Genomic DNA, 19,490 nt, shown 5'->3' on the forward strand with positions numbered 1-19,490 from the left:
TCCAGTTTCTCTCTTTTTCCCTGTTTTATCCTGGGGGCAGGGGCGTCGTGGAGGGGGTGGGGGGCGGGGGCGTGGGGGGGACAGAGGTGGGCGTGCACTGCAGCAGACCGAGTGGAACGGACTATGGCAGTTAAAATAACTTCCCTGAACGTTAAGGGGCTTAACTCCCCAACCAAACGGAGACTATTATTTAGAGAAATTAAGAGAATGAGGACAGACATAGCTTTTATTCAAGAAACGCATCTCCCCCGACAGGCTAAATTTAAACTTAAAGACCACACATATAGCTCGACCCATGAAGCCAGGGCTTTATGCAAACGCAATGGAGTGGCGATCCTGATAAGGAATAGCTGCCCCCTCAAGGTAGTAGCCACTGAATCCGACACGGAGGGTCGGTATGTGATAGTCTCAGGCACCTTGCTTTCCCATCAGGTCCATTTAGTTAATGTATACGCCCCAAACCGCCCAGAGGCAGCCTTCTGGGAGTCAATACAGTCCAAATTACAGACACTACCTCGTGGGATGATCATTGTAGGGGGGGACATGAACGCGACACCTTGTCCAGCAGTGGACAGGAAGACAGACGGTGGCATGCATAGGTCACAGGGCAGGGGGAGCCAGGACAAACTGCTACAAACTTTCATTGCGGGCTCGGGGTTGGTAGACGCGTGGAGAGCGCATCATCCAAGCACAAAAGATTACACCTTCTTTTCGGCCCCGCATGGATCCTATTCCAGGATCGATATGTTCCTGGTCAATACCGGGTGCCTACCGAGGATACTCGGCACGGACATTGGGACTATCTCCTGGTCGGATCATGCCGACATCTCACTAACCCTGGGGAGGCTATGCGAAGCGACCCCGTGGACGTGGCGTCTTAACACTTCTTTGCTGAAAGACCCGGATATAGCAAGCCAGATTAGGGCAGAGCTCGAACAATTTTTCGAGACCAACACAACCCCAGATGTGACACTAGCCACCGTGTGGGCGGCCCATAAAACGGTGATAAGAGGCACACTCATCAAAGTAGCGACAGCTAGAAAGAAATTGAAATTTCAGAAGCTGGAGGGCCTCCTGATAGACCTTAAGAGGGCGGAACAACAAAACCAGGGTAACCCGACGGAGCGCACCGCAGAGCGCTTGCGAGAGGTAAGGTTGGCAATACGCCAGCTGCTCCTTGACGACACGGCTAGATCCCTTACGTGGTCCAGGAGGAACTTCTACGAACATGCGAACAAAATGGATACCCTATTAGCCAGGGTCCTGAAACCTAGGCACCGCGGGGGACACATTACGTCCATAAAACACAAAGATGGCTCGACTAAAACTGGTCCACGGGATATCGCAGAGGTCTTCACGGACTATTATAAATCTCTGTACAATCACTCCCCGGGTTCCGAGATGCGGGAGGCTGGGGACGAGGCTCGGACGCGGCGATTCCTGGCAGACTTAGGACTGCCCAAACTAGATCAGGCAGGGGCAGACGTACTAGCGGCAGAAATCACAAATGAGGAGGTAGCGCAAGCTATAGCCGCCCTAAAGGGGAAGAAAGCTCCGGGACCTGACGGGTTCGACGGAAGCTACTATAAGGAATTCCGTGAGGAGCTGACCCCTCGCTTAACGGCTCTTTTCAACGAATTTAGATCGGGAGGCGATCCAGATTTAGATATGTCACTAGCGACCATTGTCCTAATACCGAAGCCGGACAAGGACCCGGGCCTCCCGAGTAGCTATAGGCCGATTTCCCTTATTAACCACGACATGAAGATTTTAGCAAAAATTCAAGCGACGAGACTAAACCCCTATTTGACCACTTTGGTGGACGCGGATCAAGTGGGATTTGTGCAAAACAGACAATTGTTCGAGAACACCCGCAGGAACATTGACATCATTTGGAAGCAGAAAGTTACACGCACTAAGACTATGCTAGTATCTTTGGACGCTGAAAAAGCGTTTGACAGGGTCACATGGACGTACCTATTCACACTACTATCTCATATTGGTTTCCCTGATCATGCGATGACCCTGATCAAAGCCATGTATAGCAATGCGCGAGCGCAAGTAAAAATCTCTGGAGCCCCGCTGACCCCTTTCAGGCTGTATAATGGCACCAGACAGGGCTGCCCCTTGTCCCCGCTCCTATTTGTACTCTCCTTGGAGCCGTTGCTCCAGGCCCTCAGGAAACACCCGGACATTCAGGGGGTTCGAGTGGGGGGCAGGGAATTCATAGTATCGGCATATGCGGATGATGTGCTCTTGACGCTCACTGACCCCATCCACTCGCTGCGGGCCTTGCAAGGGGTCCTAAAGGACTTCGGAGCTGTGTCAGGCTACAAAGCCAACATGTCCAAGTCTAGCGCCCTTCCTATTGCGATCTCAGAAGTAGAATTGGCTGCTCTTCAGAGGGAACACCACATACACATAGAGCGACAGACGATTAAATATCTAGGCATTAAATTGACAGCAGACCCGGACCATCTACTGCAACAAAACTACACACCACTCATAAAACAACTCATTAGGGAACTGGAGGCATGGAATGAAAAGCCTATATCTTGGATAGGGAGAATACATGCAGTCAAAATGAATATACTACCTAGGATTCTATTCCTTTTTCAATCTCTGCCCATACATCTCTCCAAGTCGCACCTTGCGCCCCTGCAGCAGGCGATAGGGAATTTCGTGTGGCAAAATAAACGTCACAGAATCTCGAGACTCACCCTATATAGGCCAAAGAATAGAGGAGGCCTGGGTCTACCTAACCTATATGGATACTACTTGGCGACACAATTGTCGCAGATAGTTTTATGGCACTCTCCGCCTGGAGAAAGGAAATGGGTAGACCTGGAGTCGCTGATGGTGGGGGCAGATATACCGCAGCTACTAATTTGGGTTCCCAAAGATAAAAGACCAATTGTTAGGGCCACATGCCCAGCTATATTGAATTCTATGCACATATGGGATAGGACCCAGCTGAGGTATGGCCTAGCGTCTGCCCCGTCTCCGTTGATGCCTTATTTGCGAAATAGGGCATTCCCCCCGGGTATGTCGGCAAGGAACTTTAGGAATCTAGAACGCATAGGCCTGCAGCGCATTCACCAATTAGTGCAGGGCTCAGAAGTGATATCATTTAGCGACCTACAACAAAGGGGTCACCTCACACCTGCAGATTTCTTCAGATACCTTCAAGTAAGGGATTTCGTAAGACTCCCATGGGTCCGAGCTGCGGCCCAAACACCCATGACTTTTTTTGAAAGAATCTGCCTTCGAGACCATATGCCTACGGGTCTGATAACCCAGTTGTACGCTCACCTCTGCTCTGTGTCCACTATAGAGGGCGACATGGCCTATATCGACCAGTGGGAGAGGGACTTAGGGGAGCACCTAGAGGGGGTGGAATGGCAAGAGATCTGGGAAGCCAATCATAGATCTTCTGTGTGCGTAACGATGCAGGAGCAAGCAGTTAAGACGCTGTTTCGTTGGTATACAACCCCGGTTAAGCTATGCCACATGAGGAAGTGTCCTACAGACTTCTGCTGGAGGGGTTGCGGGATGAAAGGGACCTATATCCACATGTGGTGGGAATGCCCCCTGATGGTACGCTTTTGGCAACAGGTTAGAGATATGATGGCCCAGGTATTTTCCAGACCCCCTCCCTGGGACCCGTGGCTATACCTGCTCAGTCGAACGGTAGAAGGGTGGACGAGACGTGAACAAAAACTCATTCATAAATTTACACTGGCAGCTAGGAGAGCAGTGGCGGCTGATTGGCTTAAACAGACCACGCCGGCCATAGCGGGGGTACTTAACAGAATGAGAGAGGTGTACGTGATGGATGACCTGACGGCACGGGTTAGAGGAACGCAGACACAATTCCAAAAAATTTGGGCGCCCTGGGAAAATAGCCCCTGGTGCTAGGACCGGCAGAGGTATCGACAACTGCGAGCACTTAGACTGACGACAGTGGGCCCCTAATGGCTCCCGCCCCACCCCGCCCCACGCCCTACCCTTCTACCCTTCTATCTTTGACCTCTCTCTTTCCCCCTTTTCTTTGCTTTTATTTTTATGGTTAGCATATATTTGCCAGAGGCTGCTGGGTGGGATCTACCCGGGAGACGTAGCCACTACTGCTGTGCATGGGCTAGGCCCTATCGGGAGCCTCACTCACCACAGGGGCCTCCTTGCTAGGGGAGGGCACGCGTTACTGCTGCTCTTAGGCCCGTATGCACTAAAGCTGCATGATATGCCCCAGACTACATGTAGCGTACTGATTATCTCTGCGAAGTGACAAATGGCTGCTGGCATAACCATCCAGATCTCGGGGGATCACTACGACAGCCTCTGATACGAGAGTGGGTTGTCATTGACCACCTGTATAGCTCATGTTTACAGATGCAGTTAGGTTAAGGCTACCTGTGTATGCTAGGGGAGTCGCCCTTGGCCTGCCGACAAGAATCACTGAACGCATAAATAAATAAAGGGGCTGGTCGGCCAGGAAAGCTCAACTACAGAGGGTCATACACACCCGCTGTCTATGTTTTTTCTTTTCTTAAAATATAAAATTGTGCAATATGTTTTTCTATGCCATGTATATATTGTTTTGATGTTTGCCGCCTACGTCAGCTGTCGTGGCTACGTAAGCCCGTTGTTATGTCATGCACAACTAAAAATAAAGAATTTAAAAAAAAAAAAAAAATGAATGAAACTCCGATCCTATTCATTGCTGTGGCTGCATCTTGCAGCCGCTTAGTAGATAACTCCCTAATTCCCACGGTATTAGGGAGCTATCTATTAAATGGCTGAAAGACCTAAACTGGTCTTTCAGCCAAATTTACTAATACTAAGTAAAAATTACTTGGTATTAGTAAATAATATGCCCCTACTAGCTATACCGCGAGTAGGGGCATGTCTAGTAAGCAGCCTGTGGCTGCTCACTGTAAAAACAAAAAACCTAATAACCCCCCCCCCCCCATTGCACGGCTGGTAGAGGGGCCCCCTAAATAACAATAAGGGGGGGGACACCTACTGTCCTCCCCCCCTGGCCCCCACCCCTGAGCGGTGGGTGGGGGCCCTAAATAAAGATAGGGGGGGGACCTACTGTCGTCCTCCCCCCCGGCCACCACCCCGGAGCGGTGGGTGGGGGCCCTAAAAAAACAATAAGGGGGGGCCTACTGTCCTCCCCCCCTGGCCCCCACCCCTGAGCGGTGGGTGGGGGCCCTAAAAAAAAACAATAAGGAGGGGGGACCTACGTTTTTTTATTTTATTTTTAGTTCGACGGGTATGATGGCTTTTTATTTGGCCTTTTTTGGGGCTGAAAAATGAAGATTTTAGAAAAAAGAAGACGTCAAATGGTAAGTTTAATTATTTTTTTTACAGGTTAGTTATTTTATTCCCCCCTCACTATTTTTAGGGTGAGGGAGGTAGGTAGGGGATAGTTTGATATGGGTGGGGGGAGGGGTGACTAGGGGCTTGGGACCCCTAGTCGCCTTGATTGGGGGGGTGGGATTTTCATTTAGGGCCCCCACCCACCGCTCAGGGGTGGGGGCCTGGGGGAGGACAGTAGGTCCCCCCCTCCCTCTTTATTTAGGGCCCCCACCCACCGCTCAGGGGTGGGGGCAAAGGGTGGGGGGGGAGGACAGTAGGTCCCCCCTTATTGTTTTTTTAGGGCCCCCACCCGCTGCTCAGGGGTGGGGGCCGGGGGGGGGGGTGGACAGTAGGTCCCGCCTTATTGTTTTTTTAGGGCCCCCACCCACCGCTCAGGGGTGGGGGCCGGGGGGAGGACAGTAGGTCCCCCCCCCCTCATTATCATTATGGCCCCCACCCACCGCCCAGGGGTGGTGGCCTGGTGGGGGGAGGACAGTAGGTCCCTACCTCATTATCTTCATGGCCCCCACCCGCCGCTCATGGGGGTGGGGGAGGACAGTAGGTCCCCCCCCTCTCATTATCTTCATGGCCCCCACCCGCCGCTCAGGGCGGGGGAGGGGGGAGGACAATTGGTCCCCCCTTATTGTAATTTATGTAATTTTTTTCTACAGTGAGCAGCCACAGGCTAATTTTATTCTCCTTTATACTATTATGGGGGTCATATTGACCCCCATAGAGTGAGGAGGGGGGACCTGGGGGGCTTATGAAGTGCTCCCTGCCGCTTCTATCTGTACATATTACAAGGAGGGAGCTGCGTGCCGGTAGCTCCCTCCTTGTAATAAACTGAACGAACAAATGAACAGTGATACTCAGTGTTAGTTTGTTCTTATGATTTTTTCCTATTCATTCATTCATTCATTCGTCTGTCTGATGAATGAATGAATAGATTAAATTCCCGTTCGCATGTCCAGGTGTTTCACTGGGCATGTGCAGGAATCTCAGCGCTATCTAGTGTGGGCAGATGACGTCTCCCACAGGGACTTCACCTACCCACACAAAGATGGCGGCGCCCTGAATATAGATCGGGGCAGAAGATAAAGATTAAAAAAGAGGTAATCTGGGGGGCTTAGGGGGTTAAAAAAAAACAACAACTGGATTCGGCATGACAGTGCCGCTTTAACATGATGTTGAGAAAAGGGGGGGGGGGGGGGGGGGAAGAAGCCTGTATCTACTGTTAGAATTCAGTGATTGTTAGCGGACAAGTTTCAAATATTTGTTTCTTAAAAACTAAAAAAAAAAAAAAAAAAATTCTTCACAAAACTGTTTTGTTTTCTTAAGCAAAAAGCAAATCTCGAGTTATTTTTCCAGAGCTGGCTATGCATGGATGCTCAGACCTGGCCAGATAATTTGAAGTAATTACCGTAACTAAAATCTTATAGAATTTGAAAGTTTGCAAAGCATCACTGCGATCTCCAATTCACGAGACAAGCAATGCCAAAGACAAATCTCGCTCCACACTGTACAAGGTGTCTGCTATATCACACATGACATGTATTAAGCAGAGTTAAAAGGTCATAGATCCTCGAACTCTTAATTATGACAATATGAATAAACCCGTCCATTTCCCAGCGATTGATGTTAAACAAAGCGCAAAGTTATAAACATTCAGAGAATCCAAATGCGACTATTTCATATAGAGAAGACAAAAGTCCATGGTAGTTTATACAAATATGTTAAACAGTCAGGATATGATGAAAGTAGACAAAATTAACTTGCATAACCTTTAGGTCTGGTTGGAACCGAGCTCCCTTCTACGGTCAAATACCTCCGCCATGCATTGATTTTGATTAGATACCAAAATATACGATTTGGGAATAGTTATGTTGGAACATATTAACTCTTAAAATTTAATAAGGTCTCATCATAGTGGGAAAAGAAAAAAAAAGGTTATACAGGAAAATACCCACATATGATAAAGGAATTCCCGTCGGACCTGATTATCATATAATACACAAATTATATAAAAAAAAAACAAATAAAAAAAAAACCCAACAATCGAGCAGTGAGAAGAATATAAACTAAAGATTGGTGCCAACTTTAGTATAAGCAATGTGAGGAGTAGTACTGGCAGATTCAAAAAAGTAGTAGTCCGAGAAATGGTGAATATCAATCTAATAGTTGTATTATTATTAAGAAAATATATATATATATAATATTTTTTATTTTTTTCCGTTTGTTAATTTATACATTATGCAGCTCTTATCTGCAGCAGCAGTATCTATGTGCATACATTACTAGGCTATACAAAGACAAGCCTAGCCACAGCCAAGTTCCTTCCTTGGGCTCAGTTTTATTATTCTGATAAGCACGATTGGACAGGAAAATGACTAGTTCTGTACAAGCTCACGGAAGACAGAGCTGTGAATATACATCTCTGCGTTGTGAACTATTTGTTGCTAGTAGTCAACGTGAGTTCACAGCGACCAAATCATGCAATTACAAGCTGCCACTCTCTATACCCCCCTTCCATTATTAAATGTGTTCTGCTGTACAAGAGCTGCATCGCATACAGATGAATGAAAAGTTGTCAAAGATGCTCTGTCCCTGGTTGCTGGGACTTGGTAGGGTATTACGAGGAGACCATGCGTGGCTGGGTTGTGGTACAGTGTCACATATAATCAGACACGGCAGATGTTACATTGCAAGTTCGTCTAAGCCTGCATGATGCGCTTAACAGCTGAAATTGAGAAAGGAAAACCCATCAACCTCTTGGGGAGGCTGCGCAACACATAGATGGATTTCCTTGAAATTAATATAAATTAGAATATATTTAACATTAAAACATAACTTAATATATAGTTTTAAAAGAACAACGATATTGAGAATAATACCTTACACAAATTATGAAAATTATTAAAAAGCCATAGGAGTAGGATGTCAGAGAAACAAACCACTGACACTAAATGCCGTTTAGTATACAATCCCTAGCCAAAAAACATTTAGCACATTCAAGGAGAAATCCAATAACTATCATGTAGAATATATTTAAACACAGCACTTGATATAGGACTTAAAGAAAAGTGCCTCAAGTATGAAAAGATGGTACCGCAGGCACACACTTAGAATTAAGGGGATGAATGGGTTAATACTTTCACATTTTTTTTATTTTATTTTTAACGCATAGATATTTTTTTAAATAAAAGTTAGAGGAACACGGACCAGAATTCAGACAAAGTTGTTTGTAGACATTAGAATAAAGCAGCAAGTCTGACACAGAAATCCCCAAGTACTCACAGCGACTGAAACCATTAGGATCCAGGGACTGTCCTCGTTTTACGTCTGAAAGAAACTTTACTGCTGCTGGAACCAGAACTGTCAGATATACGAGTCCAGCAGCTGATGATGAATCTGGAAACCTAACCACAGCAAGGGGAGCCAGAGGTGGGCTTCAATGTCAACCAACACCTCTCATAAACCCAAATCGTTTACATGTATTGGGGACACGCCACGCAAAAAAAAAAAAAATGAAAAAGAATAAAGTATCTCTATATAACACAAAGTGCTCACACAGCACAGGCACGCAAGACTCTGGAGTTACTTGAATGGCAGGCATCAACCCTATAAAACCACCCACCTTCTGAATTTCAAAACTTGCTCCACACCCATAAGAACACTCCTCAGCCAGTGGTCAGGCACTGCCATCTGCTGTATTCACCTACCAGGCATGCCTGTTTGCTATACAAGGGATGGGCAAAAAAGGGCAGAACCCCAGATGGTGTGGAACCACAACTCTCACGATGCTTGGCCAGCCTACCAATGCTTCATGATAGTTGTGGTTCTACATAAACCTGAGATCTATTTGTTGACCTCTTTAAATGCTATCATTTTACATTTAGTTCCCTGAAACAGGGCTGGAAAACATTATGTACATTGCCACCACACATCATGAATCACTAGTATGTAAAAACAAATTGACAAAATAGGATGGGGTGGTGGGCGATTCTGGAAAACCACTCCAAGTATCAAGCCTTATATTTGACCCTGTAACTTTCAAAAACAATATAAAACCTGTACATGGAGGGTACTGTTATACTCGGGAGACTTCACTGAACACAAATATTCATGTTTCAAAACAGTAAAACGTATCACAACAATGATATCATCAGTGAAAGTGCCGTTTGTGTGTGAAAAATGCAAAAACCTTCACTTTACTGACAATATCATCGTTGTGAAAGGTTTTACTGTTTTGAAACACTAATATTTGTGTTCAGCAAAGTCTCCCGAGTAAAACCGCCCCCCCCCCCCCATGTACAGGTTTTAGGGTGTCATGGAAAGTTACAGGGTTAAATACAGTGCTAGCAAATTATATTCTCTGGACTTTCGGCCTGGGTTATCAGGCAGGTCCTGGAAATTGCAATCAATAAAATTACTTAATTAGGTAAAAATAGGACATAAATAGTTGAAGTCTACGTGTATATTTATGAAATTATTTATGCAATTATGTATAGCCAGATCATCAAGAACAGTGGATATGGATACAACTTACCACCTACTCTACATGGACGACATTGATCTGTATGCCAAGAATGAGCGAGACATTGACTCCCTGATCCACCTAACTAGGATATGCAGCAAGGACATCGGAATGTCGTTCGGACTAGAGAAATGCAGGCAGAAGGAGTTGAAGTTCCAGAAGACCAAATAGAAGATGTACAGAACAGCTACAAGTACCTGGGGGTACCACAAACTCGCATGGCAACCACGAGGAAGAGGCAAGGAGGATAGCAACATCCTGGCTCACATGACAAAATCCTACCTGTGGTTGGAAAAGGCAGGACTGAAAGACCGCACAGAGGCACTAATCCTAGCAGCACAGGAGCAGGCACTCAGCACCAGATCAATAGAATCTGTAGTCTACCACACCAGGCAAGACCCAAGGTGCAGACTGTGCAAAGAGGCCTCTGAGACAGTCCAGCACCTAGTAGCCGGATGCAAGATGTTAGCAGCAACAGCATACACAGAGAGACACAACCAAGTTGCTGGGATTGTGTACCGAAACATCTGCACAGCAAATGGATTGGACCTGCCTAAGTCCAGATGGGAGATACCACAAAGGGTAGTTGGGAATGACAGGGCTAAGATCTTATGGGACTTCAAGATCCAGACAGACAAGCAAGTGCTGGCTGACCAACCAGACATCGTGGTGGATGTGGCAATACCCAGTGACTATAACATCAGGAAGAAGGAACATAAGAAGGTGGACAAATACCAAGGACTGAAAAAAGAACTAGAAAGGATGTGGAAAGTGAAGGCAGTAGTAGTCCCAGTTGTGATAGGAGCACTCGGGCTGTGACTCCCAAGTTGGGGGAGTGGCTTCAACAGATTCCAGGTGGGACATCTGAGATCGCTGTCCAGAAGAGTGTAGTGCTAGGAACAGCTAAGATACTGCGCAGAACCCTCAAACTCCCAGGCCTCTGGAAGAGGGCCCGAGAATGAGGAATAAACATACCACCCAGGAGGGGTGAGAAAAAAAAAATCTATAATTTAGATATAAAAAATTCCATTCTAAGTGTATTTTGATATAAATATATTAATATCAAAATACAGTTAGAATAAAATTACATATATATAAATAATTTTTAAATGTTTTAAAATGTTTACATTTTTTTATTTACACACACAATTTAATTATAAGTGTAATTTTATATTAATATATGTATAGATTAATAAAAAATAAATAAAAACGCTTCAAGCGCTCATATTTGCCACGGACATACTAGGACCGTTTTTTTTCGGACGTACCTAGCACGTCTGCGGTCTTTAAGGGGTTAAGGTAAAATATTGCTGTTATGCTGAAAGGGTTAATTATGCCTCTGGTGGCTATTGACAGGCCTCAGCAAATTGCTCTCTGATTATTAGCAGTGCCTGATCGCCAGCTTCCAGGACCAATGAAGTTGTTATGGTGCCTGGAGTGTCCCTTTAACTGTACAAGCTCCATACAGGCCCGTCACCTTTAAAATCAGAGGAACATTGCATTATCATATTGGATTTTTAAAGGATGGCTTGTTATGATGGAATTATTCCATCACTGTTTCTTGAAGGGTTAACACAATATAGACACTACAGACAATTTGAAGAATCATATAAACCCCTAATATGAAGGGGGTTTCTATGTTATAAATTAACACTATGTTAATAACATCACTTCTACATGCTGATAGAACCTCTGCAGTATGGAAAATAAACCACAAAAAAAATTTAAAAAAAATAAAATTAAAATCATTAAGGATCCTGCTGCATGAGAATTCATTGCATGGCAGCATTATTCATGTGATGCCCATCAACATGACAAATGTGTCTAGGAGAACATGGTGAATGTCGCAACCCTAGGTTCATCCAAACGTAGCCAAAAAGCATAAATCTGTAGCCTGTCCAACTTTAAAGGACCACTATAGTGCCTCACCCTCTGGGTCCCCCTCCTGCCGGGCTCTAGGATGAGGAAGGGGTTAATCCCTTACCTTTCTCCAGCACCGGGCTCCCTCGGCGCTGGGGAATCTCCTCCTTCTTCTGCCGTCATTGGCTGAATGCGCATGCGCAGCAAGAGCGCACATTCAGCCAGTCCATAGGAAAGCATTCTCAATGAAAATCACAGTGAGAAGCGCGGAAGCGCCTGTCAATGAGACAGCCACTAGAGGCTGGATTAACCCCAATGTAAACATAGCAGTTTCTCTGAAACTGCTATGTTTACAGCAGAAAAGGTTTAATCCTAGATGGACCTGGCACCCAGACCACTTCATTGAGCTTAAGTGGTCTGGGTGCCTATAGTGGTCCTTTAATTACACAGAAAGCACAACAGAAACATGAGTTCTCTGAATCACTTACATTTTCCAGCCCAATCTTCTTCTTGGGTATATTTGTACGTGTGACTTTCAGGGACAGTGGAGACTCCAGCACTCTTAGATCAACTTCAATAGAAGTCATTGCTGCCTTTATCCCGCTCCCAGAGGGAATCACAGAATAACCTGGAGAACACGGAACCTTATTCAACTGTCTGAAATATAGGGGTTCCAAACATCAAACCATAGACTCACTACATATGGCACGGGCTAACAACAGAAAGGAACAAAACATCACTTGATTTTGGATTGCTGAAACTGTACTGTGCAATCAGTCCCATCCATGTGCAAGTAATGAGTCTGTACCTAGAAGGTGTGGAAATCTGGGCCGGATATCATTAGCCATAATGAGAGTCATTCAGCCTGCAATCAGTTTGTCCACATTTTCCTTACTCCAGTGCTTTCCACTCTTTTCTCAAGACACACCCATGGTCCAGAGTTTGTCAGTATCCACATGGGTGAAAAATTGGTAAAGGTATAACTCCTGGACTATTGATTTGCCTTGAGGAATGGGTTGGCAAACACTACCTTAGACTGACAGCCCGGAACTGCATGGCCATGTAGCTCTCATATAGTTTTAGAGAAGGTATCTTAATCTCTGACCCCTCCGTGTTGCTCACATGACTCAGATTCAGAGAATTCTGGGAGTTGTAGTCACTTGACATCTGGGGGTCAGAGCTCAATATCCCTGTTTTAGAGGGGCAGCCTTGTTTCTGGACCAAGATCAGTCTGTTTATCCAGCCTTGGGGGTTTATTCACAAAACAGTGAGTGTGGAATGCTGAGATGAATGAGTTGCTTAAACTAGACCATAATGAACTCTGAAATGTGGGAGCTAGGCAAACAGGAGAATGTAAAATAAAATTATTTTCTCCGCACTCAAACAGATACGCAGCCACCTTTATTATAAATCCAAAAGAACAGTATAAAAACACAAGAACACTTCACAAATATGATGTATATTGTACTACGTACCAAATGGTATTTAAACATATACATAGAATATCCCTAACTATTCTTAACCACCTAAAGTGGGATGCTGTACCTCTGGGGTGGAGAGGTGGGTGAACCTTTTTAATTTTCCCTGCTGCAATACTGGAACGTTGAGTTAGAGCCCAAAAGTGTCAGGGGCATGAATGATAAAAAGGACATGCATGCGCACAGAACTGGCACACACGTGCCAGTCTGCTAATTAGTAGTGTGGTTGTGCAGAGTGCCAAGGAGGGTGCATGTGCATGCAGGTATTGTTTTGTGTGGCCACTAGTGTTGTCAGTGACAGAGTTTATTCAGAAGACTGGCCAATGTTGGCAGGTGTGACACAGGTAGACTGAGAGAGTTTGAGGGGTGCTTAATTTATTCAATTAGCATCTTGGGCAATATGCTTGACCATAAAGATGAGGTACCATCCTGGCACACATGCGCCTCAGGACGACAGGCTGCCTAACAGAGCAGACAATCAGCCTATACTCCGAGTTCTATGGACCTGCTTCTGTATGGATTAAGTGCCCTAAAGCAATATAAAAGTGCAGTGCGAGCACAGATAAGGCACATGTGCAGCTGTTTCCCTCAGCCTTCCATAAACCGGGTGACAGTGGCTTAACCCCTTAAGGACCAAACTTCTGGAATAAAAGGGAATCATGACATGTCACACATGTCATGTGTCCTTAAGGGGTTAAAGGGACACTATAGTCACCTGAACAACTTCAGCATAATGAGGTTGTTCAGGTGAGAACTATAGCTCCCTGCAGCCTTTCTCAGGTAAACACTGTATTTTCTGAGAAAATACAGTGTTTACATTGAAAGCTAGGAACACCTCCTGTTGCAGTCACTCAGAGTGAACCAGAGGGACTTTGGAGTTGATGGAGGCATAATATGCCTCCATCCACTCAGATCTGCTGTCAGCAGAGCACAGGGAAGCACTGTGCACAGCATCCTGTGATTCAGTATCTCCTCCCTCTGCATGCAGACACTGAACTTTCCTTATAGAGATTCATTGATTCAATTCATCTCTATGAGGAGATGCTGATTGGCCAGGGCTGTGTTTGAATCATGCTGGCTCTGCCCCTGACCTGCCTCTTTGTCAGTCTCAGCCAATCCTATGGGGAAGCACTGTGATTGGATCAGGCTACCACATGTCAGCAGACTGCTTGTTTTTCTGAGTCTAAAAGCATGCAGATTTACAGCTTCAGGCTTGAATACAGTAAGATTTTTACTATATTTATGGAGGCATGAGGGCCCCAGGGGGGGCTAGATGGTGGTGTTAAGACTATAGGGTCAGGAATACATGTTTATGTTCCTGCCCCTATAGTGATCCTTTAATGCTCCTCCATGCAGTGCAAAGGTTACAGGTTTGAGTTGTGGTGGGTGAACGCCACTTTTGTCCCATCAGTGGGTAACAATATTATAATGTGACACGGGGCTTGTTTATGCAAATCTGTTCTCATCCCACTCCCATTCCCAGTCAATTAACTCATGGTGTAAGTGTGTTGGAAAATCACTGAATACTTTTTTGCTGTGAAATAAAACTCCTTACATCTCTCCTTGTAGGAGATCTTAGTACCGTATATTATTTTAAAACAACACTTATATAGAGTGTTTAAATGGCAGAAAATGGCCATAAAAATAATTTGGCCAAAAATAGTCAGTGCCGGGTGACTTTCTTTATGACACTAATTACTACACAAATGATAATTTGGGAATATTGGCTATATTAGTCCAGTGATAAAAACGTGAAATAATTTTTGAACAGCAAGTTTTTGGGAGATCCTTCCTTGTTCAAATCGAAAGCATGTCACATGACTTATCTTCATATGATTTTAAATAGAAAGTGTAAGTATAGGCGCAGCCTTAGCCAACGCCTGTCTTTCGGGCTATGTAACTTTTGGAACGTATGCAGGGTGGTACCTCTGATGGCAGTAAAGCAGTGATGTAATTGTTTTGGTATTTGAGGTTAATTTTCTAAAACATTCTGCAAGGAGAAACAGCTCTCATCTCCGTTCATGGAGGTGCCGGCAAAGATCGAAACCTTTGGCACAATTTACCTTGGGTGAAAAATCAGCTGGAGGTTATTCACTAAGTATGAAATGTAGCAAAATGAAATCCTAATGGCAACATCTGGACTGATGTAGCCGAGCCACAGGATCAAGTGGTCACTTCACTCTAAGAGAACCTATTGTCTCAACGATTGGTATTTGTGGGACCATAGGGTGCCTTTAATTCTGCGATTTGGCTTTAATAAGCTACAGATTGGGGTTTTGATCCGAGTTACCATCCTTCTTGTGTCCTATAATGATTCACTGACTTGTCCTGTATTTACCCTCTTCCTTTTGCTGAAGCTGCCATGGCAATGCAAATTCCATTAATAGGAATAAAAAACAAAACGGATATATATTAATAAGCATGCAAATCTGGTCAAGGTGGATGCCTCCTGTAATAAGAATCTTGGAAACGAATTTCACTTGAAACAAATCTGACGTGGTGTAACTTTGAATCACTCTAGGTTAGCCACAAATCCCCGAATTGTGGTGCATTAAAATCCAAATGGAAACATTTGAGGCCAAAATAGCTAGGCAGGAACTATACCTCAGCAGGAAACCTCATACTAGCCACAACTACTGCTGAAAGTGTAGTATATCATTTGACGTGTTCACAGTAGGCTCAGTGCGCTCATCCTTAAAGAATGGATCCGGCCCTATGGGCAGAGCGAGTGGCGCGCTTTGTGTCACTGGCGTACCTCCTTTTCACCCCATAAGGATGGCAGCTCCATCTGTGAGTGTCATTCCACAGCAGCATGAAACAGACATTTACTGTCACTACGACTATTGTGCAAACACATTATATATTTTTTTTTAAAAGTCATGAAAAAATAAATGTAATAGAAAAGTTACATGACAGTGAAATGGGTAAAAGGAACATGCCATTCATTGAGAGGTTCTGGAGATCAATACAAAATATTCTGTCTTTGACCTTGTGGTTCAGAATGTCTCCAGAATCTCCCAAAGTTATCACAATCCAATAACACATACGCCCCTGTAGACCTGTTATTTTTCATGTACCCACAGATATGCAGGGACACTATAGTCACCTGAACAACTTTAGCTTAATGAAGCAGTTTTGGTGTATAGAACATGCCCCTGCAGCCTCACTGCTCAATCCTCTGCCATTTAGGAGTTAAATCCCTTTGTTTATGAACCCTAGTCACACCTCCCTGCATGTGACTTGCACAGCCTTCCATAAACACTTCCTGTAAAGAGAGCCCTATTTAGGCTTTCTTTATTGCAAGTTCTGTTTAATTAAGATTTTCTTATCCCCTGCTATGTTAATAGCTTGCTAGACCCTGCAAGAGCCTCCTGTATCTGATTAAAGTTCAATTTAGAGATTGAGATACAATTATTTAAGGTAAATTACATCTGTTTGAAAGTGAAACCAGTTTTTTTTTTCATGCAGGCTCTGTCAATCACAGCCAGGGGAGGTGTGGCTAGGGCTGCATAAACAGAAACAAAGTGATTTAACTCCTAAATGGCAGAGAATTGAGCAGCGAAATTGCAGGGGAATGATCTATACACTAAAACTGCTTTATTTAGCTAAAGTAATTTAGGTGACTATAGTGTTCATTTTAAGGTCGTTAATCCAAGGGTAGGTTTGGCATACTGTGGTCATCCTATCACTATGGTACCGTAGTCACACCAGTAACATATTAACAGGACTATGAATTCTGTCTTGTTTCTTATTATAAGCCATTCCCACTCTATCTTGCTTGTCTTATATACAGCTTGTTTGAGTTGGGAAATAGTTATCAGAGTCACGTTTGGTTGGCAACGTTACATGTTGATATGTCTATGTATGAAGTACATTGTATCAGTCTATTCTTTCAGTATTACCAGCCATTTCCACCTGTACATTTATACTACCACTGTTGACCTGGTTTCTTGCTCTCTCTCGATTTATCTAGTTTCTCTTATGAACTGTAAAAATGTTTGCCATGTCTTATGAGATAAAAAAAAAAAAATGATCATATGGTTTGTGGGAGGAAAAAGCTTATTTTGTCGAGTAAAGATAGGATTGGCGATTGGAAAGGTATATTTCATCTCTCATTCATTTCAAAGCGGATTTCTTATGGTTCTGATAATGTAAATATTTTCCTGATCGTTTTTCTTTTCTCTATAAAATGTTCAGTTATCGTTATGCAAATGTAGAAACTATTTTACTTTTACTATTTTAAGGGCTTCTCTTCCTGATACAGTGAGTAATTGTTAGTTGGGTTTCCTTGGAGTTTAAAATTCACTGATGACAGGTCAGTCTGGGGTGAGTCAGAAGTTACTCTTAGTAAGGAACTAATTAAAGGAACACTAATAAAAGTCTAATAAAACAATATTTTGTTACGTCTGCTATGTGAATTTAAGTGTCTAGATTTATCGGGACCTTTATCATTTATTGCAAAAAAAACCCCACATAAATATACCATTAGTTCTATCTTTATTCCAGCACCAGGACAGCTCAGTCCTGATTTGAAATCATCACTTTAGTCTACTCTAACCAAATGTTTCTCATAAAGAAACATGGCTGACATACAGTGCCAACGCCGGTGGTAAAATAGATTTAATGACTGGCTGGTTAGAGCAGAGGCAATGTCACTTTTCGATATATCTCCACCCACCTCAAACCCTCATAGATTGTAAGTTTGTTTGATAACGGCCTCCTACACCTCAAATTACCCCCTTTCTATTATTGTAAAGTGCTGTGAAATATGGGGGCGCTTTAATAATGCTAATAATAATAATGATGCTCATAATAATAGTCTGATGTGGGGTCTGCAAAATGTAAACAGTGTCATTTCCAGCTCCTGTTCCCCACAATCACTTAATGTTTTAGTGTTTTTGATGCTTACACTGTCTTTTAACCTGCCACTTAATTTTTATGGCTTCCTTCATCGCTGAATCATGTTTAGGGCACCTAAGGGCACTGAATGAGGTAACAAAACCTGTAAAGTAAGAATCCTTTACATACACTTTACTGCATTCTGATCAGCCTAACTATAACACTATAGTCAACAGATAAACTACAGCAGACTATTCTATGTAAACGCTACCTTGTCAGAGAAAACGCAGTGTTTACAATGGTGCCTAGTAACACCTCTAGTGGCAATCACTCAGACGCCCACTAGAGGTGCTTCCTAGTCCAGTGCTGCACAGTGTGCTCTGCATGGAGGCGCTGAATGTTCCCCGCAGAGATGAATTGATTCAGTGCATCTCTATGAGGAGATGCTGATTGGGAAAAGCATTGGATTGGCTGGGATCATCGCAGAGAGTGTTTGAGATGTCAGTGTGGAGGAATCCTTGTAGAATATCAGTAGATCGTCCAGGTAGACGAGGCATCGAATGCCTGTGGAGCGCAGTTGCGATGTCACCGGTTTCAGCAGTTTGGTGAAACACCACAGGGCCAAACTGAGACCGAAGGGTAAACAGGAAAATTGGCAAGGTATGCCCTTCCATACAAAATGGAAAAAAAAGTTGGCACGTGGGGTCACTGGGACACACAGATAGGCATCCTTCAGGTCTAGGCGCCTGAACCATTCCCCGGGGCCGAGCAGGTCTCGCAGAAGATGGATGGTTTCCATTTTGAAGTATCGGTATACAACAAAGGCATTCAGATTTCTCAGGTTCATCACCAGTCGGAAATCTCCTGTCTTCTTCTTGACCACAAATATGGAACTGAAGAAATCTCCACCGTCCGGTGCCCATTGAACCTACTGGCCAATCACGGCCACGGATGCTGTATTAAGACAGCAGAGCGGAGCACCAATATGTGTGGGGTATTACCTCAATACAGAGTAGAAATCCACCAGGTGCATATAGGGCTTTCACCCCAATAGTAAATATATCTCCTACATTGGAGTGTATTCAATTGTAGCTAATTGTAGCTAAAAGAACAGATCTTAGATCTAAGCAGGAATTAACAGTACACTAGTATCTTCTTGCTTGTCTTATATAGTTGATACAGAGCATAAAGTCAGGTCTGTGTAAACAATAAAATTCACAGTATCTAGCAGGCACAAACTAGGCCCTAGAATGGTAGGGCCTACCAAAATTGTATCTAGGCCCTACTGGCCTACTGGGTCCTTGCCCCACTATGCGCCCCTGGCACCAGAAGGAAATCCCTTGGGACCTATACCTCCCACGGAGAGGTTCTATAACTGGAAGAGGGGCCGCAAGTATCCGCGCCCTCCTCCACCC

General features: G+C 44.3%; 1 protein-coding gene across 4 annotated transcripts in view; it reads right to left on the reverse strand.

Annotated features, from left to right (window-relative positions):
• The window catches only part of ANO1 (anoctamin 1), a 191,783-nt gene that overhangs the window by 67,408 nt on the left and 104,885 nt on the right, over positions 1 to 19,490 (reverse strand). Inside the window, exon 1 of one of the 4 annotated variants that reach the window (XM_063437875.1) lies at positions 8,659 to 8,886. The exons of the other annotated variants lie outside the window; for them this stretch is intronic. Within the exon in view, the coding sequence (XP_063293945.1) occupies positions 8,659 to 8,673 (15 nt within the window). The 5' untranslated portion in view covers positions 8,674 to 8,886. Of the gene's footprint in view, positions 1 to 8,658; positions 8,887 to 19,490 lie in introns of those variants that run through there. 4 annotated transcript variants of the gene reach the window in all.

The sequence above is a fragment of the Pelobates fuscus genome, chromosome 12, assembly GCF_036172605.1.
Source record: "Pelobates fuscus isolate aPelFus1 chromosome 12, aPelFus1.pri, whole genome shotgun sequence".
NCBI lineage: Eukaryota > Metazoa > Chordata > Amphibia > Anura > Pelobatidae > Pelobates > Pelobates fuscus.